The sequence below is a fragment of the Macaca mulatta genome, chromosome 7 (genome assembly GCF_049350105.2).
Source record: "Macaca mulatta isolate MMU2019108-1 chromosome 7, T2T-MMU8v2.0, whole genome shotgun sequence".
Lineage (NCBI taxonomy): Eukaryota > Metazoa > Chordata > Mammalia > Primates > Cercopithecidae > Macaca > Macaca mulatta.
The window spans coordinates 32,851,572-32,863,818 of NC_133412.1; the positions used below are offsets into that span (position 1 = coordinate 32,851,572).

The 12,247-nt window shown below is 39.3% G+C and overlaps 1 protein-coding gene across 1 annotated transcript in view; it reads right to left on the minus strand.

Moving 5' to 3' along the window:
* Window positions 1–2,312: 2,312 nt before the first annotated feature.
* The window catches only part of PYGO1 (pygopus family PHD finger 1), a 43,062-nt gene continuing 33,127 nt past the window's right edge, over window positions 2,313–12,247 (minus strand). Inside the window, exons 2-3 of the mRNA XM_015142296.3 lie at window positions 7,022–7,107; window positions 2,313–5,261 (exon numbers count right to left, since the gene is read on the minus strand). Of these exons, the coding sequence (XP_014997782.2) occupies window positions 4,137–5,261; window positions 7,022–7,107 (1,211 nt within the window). The 3' untranslated portion in view covers window positions 2,313–4,136. The remainder of the gene's footprint in view (window positions 5,262–7,021; window positions 7,108–12,247) is intronic.

Here is a 12,247-nt window from a genome sequence, read left to right on the forward strand (position 1 = left end):
TCCCTATTGCGCAGAGTTCCAAGCCACTATTTACAAATGAACTTTGGGAGCCTGGATGCTTTTAAATTTTTTTTAATTGAAAAAAATATAAAACAGCACGAATGTTCATGCATATGAAACCTCTATGCACTGCAGAAAGAAATCCAAAACTCTTGAGAATTCCCTTTTAAAAAATCATTGCTTATATATTTTCTTACTATTAAATACAATTACTATAGTACATTGAACAATAAGTGCTAAAACTCTAATTTGTTCAAGACAAACAAGTTTGAAAGAATATTGAATGAAGACTCTTGATACTTATTTGGATTAAAGTTGGCAGATTTCATGATGACCCATACTATTAAGAGGTTTTTCTGCCACTAGGCAGAGTTTGGAATCTAAAACAAACCACCAAAAAACTAGATTTCTGCACACTGTGTTTATGAAGAATAAGTACTAGTACTAGAAAATCTTCAGTTTTATGTATATAACCTTCTAATTTGAATAACAAGAATCATAATAGCAGTACTCTAAAGTATTTCACACAAAAGGAAAACACTGATCACAAATCTAATTCTAAGCACTCTATCTGAAGAACAATTTATCTTTCACAAGCTAAGCTGTTTCAGTATTAGTGAATCGAGTAACACCTAGAAGCATGTGGACCAGAAATTCTCTAGTGCATGAGCAAATCAAGTTCTGAGAAAGAAACTGATGCTTTAAAAATATTTCTGTCTTGGCCGGATGTGGTGGCTCACGCCTGTAATCCTAGCACTTTGGGAGGCTGAGGAGGACAGATCACTTGAGGTCAGGAGTTTGAGACCAGCCTGGTCAACATAGTAAACCCCGTCTCTACTAAAAATATAAAAATTAGCCGGGTGTGATGGTGAGCAACTGTAATCCTAGCTACTCAGGAGGCTGAGGCAGGAGAATAGCTTGAACCAGGGAGGCAGATGTTGCAGTGAGCTGACATCTCATCACTGCACTCCAGCCTGCGCAACAGAGCAAGATGGCTCAAAAACAAAACAAAACAAAACAAAACAAAACAAAAAAACCACCTTTCTGTCAATAACCTGGCTTTGGTGAGTAAACCTAGATGCTCATAGTTAGCCAGGTTGAACTTCAGCAAAACTCAAGGATGTCAGAGAAAGAGAGTGTGTGAGTGTGAGAGAGAGACAGTGTGTGTGTGTGTGTGTGTGTGTGTGTGTGTGTGTGTGTGTGTGTGTGTGTGTGTAAGATGAGGACTTTCAGTGAAGGAAAGAAATAAAAAAGGTACAATTCCACTTGTGTTTTTTTCCATCACTGCATATTTTTTAAGTTGAAGGCAGCTTATCATTTGTCCTAAGAAGCCATTTCAGTTTGTATAACAGCCTTCTTCAGACAAACTATCATCTGGCTATTCTTATATTTCATCACTTTTTCCATCCAAAAGCATCTATATAACTTTTGACTTAGCATTACTTAGAGACAAATGTAGAACTAGGAAGAAAATTATTTCAAACACATGAACACTATTCATCAGCATGATTACAGCTTGGCTATGATTCACTGTCAGAATGAACCATGAGTTTTTCTTCTGAATATTTACAGATTCTTATTTAAGTAAGGTGCTTTGAAGACCTAAACACCTGAATAAAAATTCACCTGTTTGTAGGTTTTTAAAAACAACTATGTGGAAATAGAAAATGAATTATATTGCATAACAAATACTGTTAGACTAGCTTGGAGAGGTTATTTCATTTTCACAAAAACAGTTAACTACTGAAACTTAAAGAAATAAAGAGTTTAAGAAACTGCATAATCGATTTTAGTAATGATCACAACTCAAGTACTACCATGTAAAGTGTTAACTCCTGAGAACACTGGAAAGTTCTACTCAAAATATCTAGCTCTATTCAGGGTAATAACAAATCATGATCTGATGCTACAACTAGGCATATAGCATGCAGTGCATCATTTATTAAAAATCAGCACACATTAAACTTTCAGGAGCAACATAACCAGGTTCTTAAACATTTAGAGAAGTATGTATAACAAAAATTCCAAGTAAGATGAGATCTTCAAGTATGCTAGTGAACACCATCAAATGTCTGTCAGCCCAAAATACTGCATTTTAACCTGCTTCAACTGGTAAAGTTTTCACACAAAGGAGTACCTAGAAGTATAGTTTGTATCATTTTGTTTCCCAAAACTGTAAAGATAAATATTTTACAACTACTGAAAATATTTTGTACTCATCTCTAACTAGTCAAGGGTAAATGGAGAAAACCTTATATTACCTTGTACCATATGAAATTGCTGTTTTTGTAGGTCAAAATTAAAACACTGTATTTAAAAAAATAAGTTTTATTCAATCAAAATATGCATCAGGAGCATGAATAGTTTTCTTCCAACAGAATATTAAAGGTTTAACTTTTAAAAAATTCATCATTTGTTAGGCTGTATAAATTGTTCACATCTTCCAGTTACTTCATCTCAATTGGGGAATGCACTGTTTCTTAGAAAAAGCTCCAAATGGTAAAGACAGTAGTCCATGGAATAAAGGTCCAGTGACTAAAATGGACATGACAAAATTTCATAGCCCAAGTCACTTAACTTTTGCTTTAGTAGCTTCTGACATGTGAGGTCGAGTCCTTGTCTTAAAAGTGTAGGTTCTTGTGTGTTACCCAAAGGACATTGTTTTTAAATCACATTTTTCATGCATAATTTAAATTTCTTGACAATATGCTGCTGCCATCATTGTCTCACTTGGGTTTAAATAATAGTAATTATTTATCTCCTTCGTAGATCACCACACAATCTTCAGAATTTTTTTTGGTTGCAATGATAATGGTGGCAACATATTAGGGAGATTTACCAGCCTCCAACGATTGTATAAATTGTCATTAGCTGTCAAACAGTATACTTTTTTTTTTTTTTTGGCCACAGGTTAGAAACTGCTCCAAAAATGGATTTCTGCTGTTTTGAATCTTAATGAGCACACCTCCAACTGTCTCCATTCTTGATCATCCCTCAAGAGGGTACTCTCAGGTCCATTTTTATACTTTCCCCCAGTCACAGTGGGAGCTCCTTAAGTCTTCTGCAAGGCTTCAAATTGTTGTTTGCGAGTTAGATTTCACTTTGGCTCTTAATTGATCTTTGTTTAAAATGGATTTTGATCTCCCCTAAGGTTCATTTTTGATATCCAGATCCCTAGAACAAGATTTTTCAAACCACCACTGAGTAGTTCTTTTACTAGCAGAGCCCTCTAAGGCCAAATGGATGTTTCTACCTTCCTCATTTGCAATATGTCCCAGTTCAAAATTATACAAAAAGTATTCACAATTCTTCTGTGGATACTATAGTATTCCTCTAGAAAACAATAAACAATAACAAAACAACTCAATATCAAAGAAAAGTAGGAGCATAATACTATCATAATTCTAAATAGCACAACTGGGACATACATTACGCCAACTTTACTAATTGCAGTCAATTTTCAACTGATCTAATATTAGCAATTTCATGTGGTACCATCCACAAGTTAATCAACAATACTTACTGAGAATTTACTATATGCTAAGATCTGTCTTGTATCTGTACAAACAGATATCCTGAAAACTCACTTGAAAATATGAAACTAATTAATTCCAAAGACCCTAGTGGAGGAGGAATCTGGTGTCATACTATTATTTTTTTAATCCATAAAAATGTATGCTTTCCCCCATGTTACAGTTACATATATTATGTTGTGAAGACGTGTTAAGTGAATCCTTGATAAACTTTTTGAACTAAATCTTTAATATGGTACAACCAAAGTTCAGCAATGAAATACACGTATTTCAATGATTCTAACTTTTAAAAGTTAAAACTTGCCTACATTTATTATATATTATTTTGAAGTTTCAAGAGGCTTTTATGTTTGTGATAAATAACAACAACTAACATTTATTTATAAATGCTTCTAAAGCACCCCCATATACATTATTCTCATTTAAGACAGCAAGCAAAGACAATAAAAAATTTGCTCTAGTATGAGTGAATTATTAATAAAAACTAAGTAAATAATGTTTTTGTGTATGCATTTAAAAAAATAATGTAAAACATTAAAATCCTGTGTCAATGAACTTTCGCAATACACAGGAAAATAAACCCACTTTAGTTAATGCCTGTGATTAAGCATCACTGCCCACTGCAGATGGACCGAAAGTTTCTCTAGTACGCATTAACTGGACATCTTTGTCAGCCATACAGGTATCACAGCCCCATACTGCAGATGCTTCTGCAGTTAAGAGGCCATAAGCTGTTTCAGTCATTCCAGTACAGATCCGATGAAACCATTTCTGACAAGAGGCCTCACATAAGATGGCATCCTGATCATCATTCACCTCGTTTGTACAAATTCCACAAGGATACACTGGGTCAGAAGATGAATGGCCATGACGGTTTGGGTGAAGAGAAGATTTATTGCTTTTTTCAGTGGTGCAGGCATCTGCTGCACCTCTTGGTTGTCGTGGCTTATTCTGCGTCCCATTTGCATGGTTATTGTTTGTGGCTTCAGTGCTACTTGAACGGCTGTTCTCTTGATTTACTGCATTGCTTCGATTAACATTTTTTAATTCAATATTACTCTGATTCACTGTGTCATCCATATTCAAGTGAGGTGGATGAGCAGAGGAATTTTGATTAGTGTTTTTGGTTGCTCCTTGAGGAAAGTCTTGTTTTGGGGGAGGTGCTTTTGCTTGACCAAAAGTGTTTGGGGGAGGAATAAAAGAATGATTAGATTCTAATGGAGATGTAAAATTTGAATTATTTCCAGGAACAAAATTGGATGCCAAATCAGGGTTAGAAACTTGGCTAGCGTTCTGTGGAGGAATCTGACTGAAATTTTCAGCAGGACTTTGTCTAAAATGTTGATTAGGCATGTTGACATTCTGACTTAGTGCATTATTATAAGATGGGTTACCGAAACTTGAATTATCATGTGGCCCAAATGTAAAAGCATGAGGTCGATTAAAACCCATGCCCAGAGGATTCTGAGGAAATGGGTGTGGCTGGTTCCTGAGTGAGTAAGGACCACAGTATGGGGAAGACATTCTTGGGGGAACGTGAGGTGGCATTCTGAATGTACTATAGCCTCCAAAGCCAGGATAACCAGGGCCAAGATATGGATTTGATGAAGGTAGTGGTTTATAGGAAATAGTATTATAGTTGTCATCAAATGGATTAGCAGCCACTAGATGGTCAGAGTTTGGATTCGGTGGTGGAGCATACTCAGACAATGGAGGAAAAGAAGGTCCCTGAAATGAAAATGTAAAGTAAAATACATGTTTTTGATCAAATATGTTATTAAAATTGTCCTGTTACCTTAATACCTGTGAACCCAGTATTAGTCAAATTTCTCTTGCAGTGTTGTTATAAACATTTATTATCTTCACTTGACCTTTCAGTTATGACTAATGTTTACATTTAATTATACTTGCTGATAAAAATTTTAGGTTTATTTCATTTACGAAAGAAAATAAAGTATGATTTTCTGAGCTCAAATCCATTGTAACTTCAAACCCCAAAAGTATTTAACTTTCAAAAGAAGCTTCATTATCCTAATTTTCATTTAATATGCTTACCTATAACTCTGGAATCTTTCACTTAAATACTAAAGCAGTCTAACCTAAAACACCTTTCATACACCAAACAGTCACAAAATTAAATAACAACAATCAGAATCTAAGTTTTTCCCCTAGCTTAACTTCAGGGAGATACAATTAAAGTATTCCCAAAACATTAAGCTCTGGGCCTCAAACTGAAAAAATAAACTGCCAGTTTTAGTCACACTGCAAGTTTAACAGATGGTGGTCAAAATGATCAAAAGATCAGTAATCTGTACACACAAACTTACTAGTAGCCTTTATCATAAAAAGAGCCTTTATCATTCAAATTTATAAAGAATAAAACCATGAGAGCCTATATGTATAATTGCTTGTTATAATCGAAAATTATAACAAAGGCCTCCATCATGATTGCTTCGTGATATGCACATAATACTAAATTACTATTATAGTTGAACAATTACTTCAGGTTAAAATTGTTACTATATATTTTTAAATCTTTTAATAGAACTACAGGCATTCATGCCCTTGAAAAACTTTTACATTAGATTTAAGAACAAGCATTTTAATTATAATTTTTTTTGAGACAGAGTCTCACGCTGTCACCAAGGCTGGAGGGCAGTGGTGCGATCTCAGCTCATGGCAACCTCTACCTTCCAGGTTCAAGCAATTCTCATGCCTCAGCCTCGCGAATAGCTGGGATTACAGAAGTGTGCCACCACACCTGGCTAATTTTATATTTTTAGTAAAGAGGGGCTTTCCCCATGTTGGCCAGTCTGGTCTCAAATTCCTGGCCTCAAGTAATTCACCCACCTTGGCCTCCCAAAGTGCTGGGATTATAGGCGTGAGCCACCACGCCCAGCCTCTTTAAGAACAAGCATTTTAATTTGCCCACACTTCCTTTGTGCAATATCTACTCTATGCCGATAGTCCGACAATAGCCACGATAGTCCGACAATAGCCACTAGTTACAGACTTAAACAAACAAACAAAAAGTACAGCCGGGCACGGTTGTAATTATGCTTGTAATCCTAGCACTTTGGGAGGCCGAGGCGGGTGGATCACAAGGTGAAGAGATTGAGACCATCCTGACCAACATGGTGAGACTCTGTCTCTACCAAAAATACAAAAATTAGCTGGGCATGGTGGCGCTTGCCTTTAGTAATCCCAGCTACTTGGGAGGCTGAGTCAGGAGAATTGCTTCAACCTGGGAGGCGGAGGTTGCAGTGAGCTGAGATCACCCCACTACACTCCAGCCTGGCAACAGAGCAAGAATCTACCTCAAAAAAAAAGAAAGTACCATCACTTGAATGATTGATTGAAAGTACAATGAATGACTGAAAGTACAATCACTTGAATAGAAAACAAAACTTATGACCAAGTTTAAATTTACCTCATCAGCCTGATCATACTAGAAAGAAAAACTGTTATTAAAGAAAATATCAGTTTACCTGTGTATTTGCCTTGCGTTTTTTCTTATCTGGGCTTCCTAGTTGTACACCTGGTCCTCCTAACCCATCCAGTCCACTATCACCACCTAAAAAAAAAATTCAGATAATATTTCCCACTTGTAAGTAAAGTTATTTTATATCTCACAGTAATATCTATTATATTTACCTGTTAATGTTTTCTATTTTTGTTAGACAAGAGAAATACTAAGCTTTCATTATCTTTATTTTTCAAAAAAAGTCTTTCCCATAGTTTCAGCCAGATATAGCCATTCATCCCTGCTCCCATATTTATCATTCTTTCAGTGAAAAAGCAAAGTCTCTCTCTCACTCTAAAACCTTTAGTAATCTGGTTCCCTGTCTCAGAGGCCACCACTATTATTAGTTTCTGGTCTACCTTTCCAAAGATAATCTAGATATATTCAAGTACAATATTCTTTTTTGGCAGAAAGAACACAAATGCTTTCTTATTTGCAGATCATTCCATATCACTCTATTTAGAACTTCTTTATTCTCTAATAACTGAGTAGTATTCTACAGTGTGACTACACTATGATTCATTAAACTAGTCCCCCCCATAATGATGAGAGTTTAAGTTGTTTCCAACAAAAATCCATGTATAAATGCCTTCAGAGAGATTTACAAGTAGTTCCTAGAACCAGAATTATGGCATCAAAGGTATGTGCCTTTTAATTCTTTTTTTTTTTTTTTTTTTTTTTGAGACGGAGTCTCGCTCTGTCGCCCAGGCTGGAGTGCAGTGGCGCGATCTCGGCTCACTGCAAGCTCCGCCTCCCGGGTTCACGCCATTCTCCTGCCTCAGCCTCCCGAGTAGCTGGGACTACAGGCGCCCACAACCGCGCCCGGCTAATTTTTTGTATTTTTTAGTAGAGACGGGGTTTCACCGTGGTCTCGATCTCCTGACCTTGTGATCCGCCCGCCTCGGCCTCCCAAAGTGCTGGGATTACAGGCGTGAGCCACCGCGCCCGGCAGTGCCTTTTAATTCTTAAAGATATTGTTAAAAATGCAACAATGTTTCCAAATATTGCTTTCTCAACAGTATATGATCAAGGAAAGCAAAAGCTTGACTATCAATTTAAGAGGTTAAAGAAAGTTTATGAAAGGAATTTTTTCAGCTTTAAGAAACATTTTATTATGGAGAATTCTGAACATATACAACATACAGAGAAGAATAAAATTAACCCCATATGCCTATCAGCCAGCCCTAATAACCATCAATTCATGTTCAATCTTGTGTTTTCAACACCACCTTCACCTTGCTCCATCCAGTACTACTTTGAAAAAAATTTCAGACATCATTTTATCGGTAAATATTTCAGAAAGTATTTCTAAAAACTAGGAACTGAAAAAAAGTACAATGCCATTCTAGCCACTATAGAAATTAACAATAATCCTTCATATTATCTCATACCCAATCCAAATATCTCATAATATCTATATGGTTTGTTTAGATTGGGATCCAAATATGGTCAATAGATTACAACTGGTTTGACATGTCTTTTAATTGATATACTTCCTTCCATCACTGTTTTTTCCTTGCAATGTATTAAGTGAAAGAACCAGATTGATTATTGTTCCAATTATTAAGCTATTGTCTTTTAGCTCCAACCCCTCTTAGTGACACTGGGACTGGGACTTTGCAAACTACATTTTTCTTTTGCTAGGGTCTTCCAACGGGAGCTCTAGAGGGATACTTGAAGGCCAGGGGAGGTGATACGGAATTGCTGCTCCTCGTGTCTGCTTAGTCTTCTTATCTCTATCATCCCAACAGGCTTTCTCTCTGGCACTGGTAGTTCATCCCACTCCCCAAACCAGCTTCAACATGTTCTCTCAGAGGTATTAATACCAGCTGGGCAGCACCTCAATCTCCAAGTCTGAGTCCAAGCTCTAAGGGGTTTCTCTTCCAATCCTCTAGGTTCTCATAACCCCAACTTCTTTTCTTTGTTCACTAAGTCCCAGATGTGGAAGTTGCTTCCTGCAGTTACTGTCCATGCTACCTCACTTTTTGCTTTTTTGGTTTTTCAACACCTGTTTAATTCCTTATATAAAATTATATTACAAACTATATTACATTCAGTTGCAGGTGTGATTTATGTTTTCTAGCCTGGAATGTTTGATATATCTGGATTTTGCTGATTATATTTGCTGACTGACATAGTTTAACATGTTCCTTATTTCCTACAAATTGATATTGGGTCTAGACCAGTGATCCCCAACCTTTTTGACACCAGGGACCAGTGGTTGGGGATGGGAGGCAGGGATGGTTGTGGAATGAAACTGTTCCACCTCAGATCATCAGGCATTAGATTCCCATAAGGAACGCACAATCTCGATCCCTCGCATGCACAGTTCACAATAGGGTTCACCCTCCTATGAGAATCTAATGCTGCTGCTGATCTGTCAGGAGGCGGAGCTCAGGCAGTAATGCTCGCTCACCAGTCACTCACCTCTTGCTGTGTGGCCTGGCTCCTAACAGGGCATGGACTAGCACCAGTCCATGGCCCAGGGGTTGGGGATCCCTGGTCTAGACTTGATCAGATTCAGATTTCTATTTTTTGCAAGGCTGCTCCATAGGTGATGGTCTGTTCTTCCATTAGAAGGCACCTCATTTCTAGTTGATTTTCTTTAGCAGTTGTATTAATTTTCTTATGTTGTATAACAAATTACCACATACTTGGTTGGCCACTTAAAACAATGTCCACTTAAACAGAAGCAGAGGGAACACTTCCTAACTCATTCTATTGGGCCAATATTACTTTGATACCAAAGCCAAAAACATCACAAGGGAAAAAAACCCAAAAAAACTACAAACCGACATCTCTTAAGAATACAGATGTGGCCGAGTGTGGTGGCTCATGCCTATAATCCCAACACTTTAAGAGGCTGAGGCGGGGGATTGCTTGAGCCCAAGAGTTTGAGACCAGCCTGGAAAACACAGTGAGATTCCATCTCTACATTAAAATTAAAATTAAAAAAAAAAATTAGCCAGGTATGGTGGCACATGCCTGTGGTCCCAGCTACTAAGGAGGCTGAGGTGGGAGGATCTCTTGAGCTCAGGAGTTAGAGGCTGCAGTGAGCTGTGAACATGCCAGTGCACTCCAGCCTGGGCAACAAAGCAAGACCCCATCTAAAAGAACACAGATGCAAAAATTCTCAACAAAATACTAGCAAAACAAATGCAGCAGAATATTCAAAGGATAATACATCACGACAAAGTGAGATTTTTCCCAGAAATGGAAGGTTGATTTAGCATATTAAATCAATTTAATATGCCATATTAATAGAATGAAAAGAAATACACATGATCATTTCAACAGATGCAGAAAAGCATTTGACAAAAATCTAATACTGAGAAGGGGCCAACACGGCTGATTAGAGGCAGCTGCAGGCCAGGCACAGTGGCTCATCATGCTGGTAATCCCAACACTTTGGGTGGCCGAGGCGGGCAGATCACTTGAGGTCAGGAGTTCGAGACCAGCCTGGCAAACACGGCAAAACCCCATCTCCACTAAAAATACAAAAATTAGCCAGCTGTAATGGCAGGCACCTATAATCCCAGCTACTTGGGAGGCTAAAGCGGGGAGAATTGCCTGAATCTGGAACGCAGAGGTTCCAGTAGGCTGAGATCGCGCCACTGTACTCCAGCCTGGGCAACAGACCAAGACTCTGTCTAAAAAAAAAAAAAAAAAAAAACGTGGTCCATGGCTCTCAGGGAGAAGAATGAAAATGGTGAGTGAATAAAGCACCTTCAACTGAAATATCCAGGTTCTCACTCTAGGACTGACCAAATGAATAACTTGACCCACAGAGAATGAAGAAAAATGCGGTAGGGCAACTGCCCACCCAGGAGCGGCACAGAGCCAAAGAAAAAATGCCCCACCTCCAGTCAAGGGAAGCAGTGAGTGTGTGACCCCATCCAGGAAACAATGCTTCTCCCACGGATCTTTGCAACTCATGGATCAGGAGATCCCCTTGTGAGCCCATGCCACCAGGGCCTTGGGTCCAATAAACAGAGCTGTGCATGCAGAGTCTCAGGAGAGCAGCCACTCAGGCACACACACACAGACCCAGGAGTTTTACATACTCCAGCCCCAGAAATCCTTGCAAAGATGAAAAAGAATCCTGCGAGGCAGGAGATCCACCCATACATTGCCTAGGAAGGGGGCTGAATCCAGGGAGCCAAGCAGCATTGTTCTGCAGACCGCACTTCCATGGCACTCCCAAGTTAAGATCCATTGACTTGGAATTCCAGCCAGCCAGCAGCAACAGACTGGAGACTGGCTGAGACAGAACAAGTTCCTGGGGAAGGGGTGGCCGCCATCTCTGCAGTTCAGTTGACTCAGCTGTTCTAGCCTGCTGGCTCTGGGGAGTCCAGGCAGTCTGGACAAAGGGGAGTCCTCTGCAATGCAGCACAGCTGCTGTGCCAGATCATGGCCAGACTACTTCCTTAAGTGGGACCCTGATCCATCCCTTCTCACAGAGCAGGGCCTCCCTGTGAGAATTTCCAGGCAGGGTTATACAGGCAGAACTCTGATCTCTCCCCAGGATGGAGCCTATGGGGAAAGGGGCAGCCGCTATCTCTGCAGTTCAGTCAACTCAGTGTTTCCTACCTGCTGGCTCTGAAGAGTCTAGGCATTCTGGACAAAGAAGGATTCCCCCAGTGCAGCACACCTGCTCTATCAAAAAGCAGCCAGACTGCTTCTTTTCTTTTTCTTTTTTTTTTTTTTTTTCTGAGAAGGAGTCTTATTCCATTGCCCAGGCTGGAGTGCAGTGGCATGGCCTTGGCTCACTGCAATCTCTGCCTCCTGGGATCAAGCAATCCTCCCCCGTCAGCCTCCTGATTGGCTGGAATTACAGGCACTTGCCACCACCACCACTTGCCACCACCACTAATTTTGTTTTGTTTTTTCTTGTACAGATGGGGCTTTGCCATGTTGGCCAGGCTGGTCTCAAACTCCTGACCTCAAGTGATCCACCCACCTCGGCCTCCCAAAGTACTGGGATTACAGGTGTGAGCTACCGTGCCCAGCCCCTAGACAGTGGTGAAACCTCTGAACAGGAGTCTCCAGACACCTCCTACAGGAGCACTCAAGCCAGCAACAGGTCAGGACTGCCCTGAGATGGAGCTGCTAGAGGAAGGAGCAGGCTGCCACCTTTGCTGTTACACAGCCTTCACTGGTAATATCTCCAGGTACAGGAAAAATTGAGGCA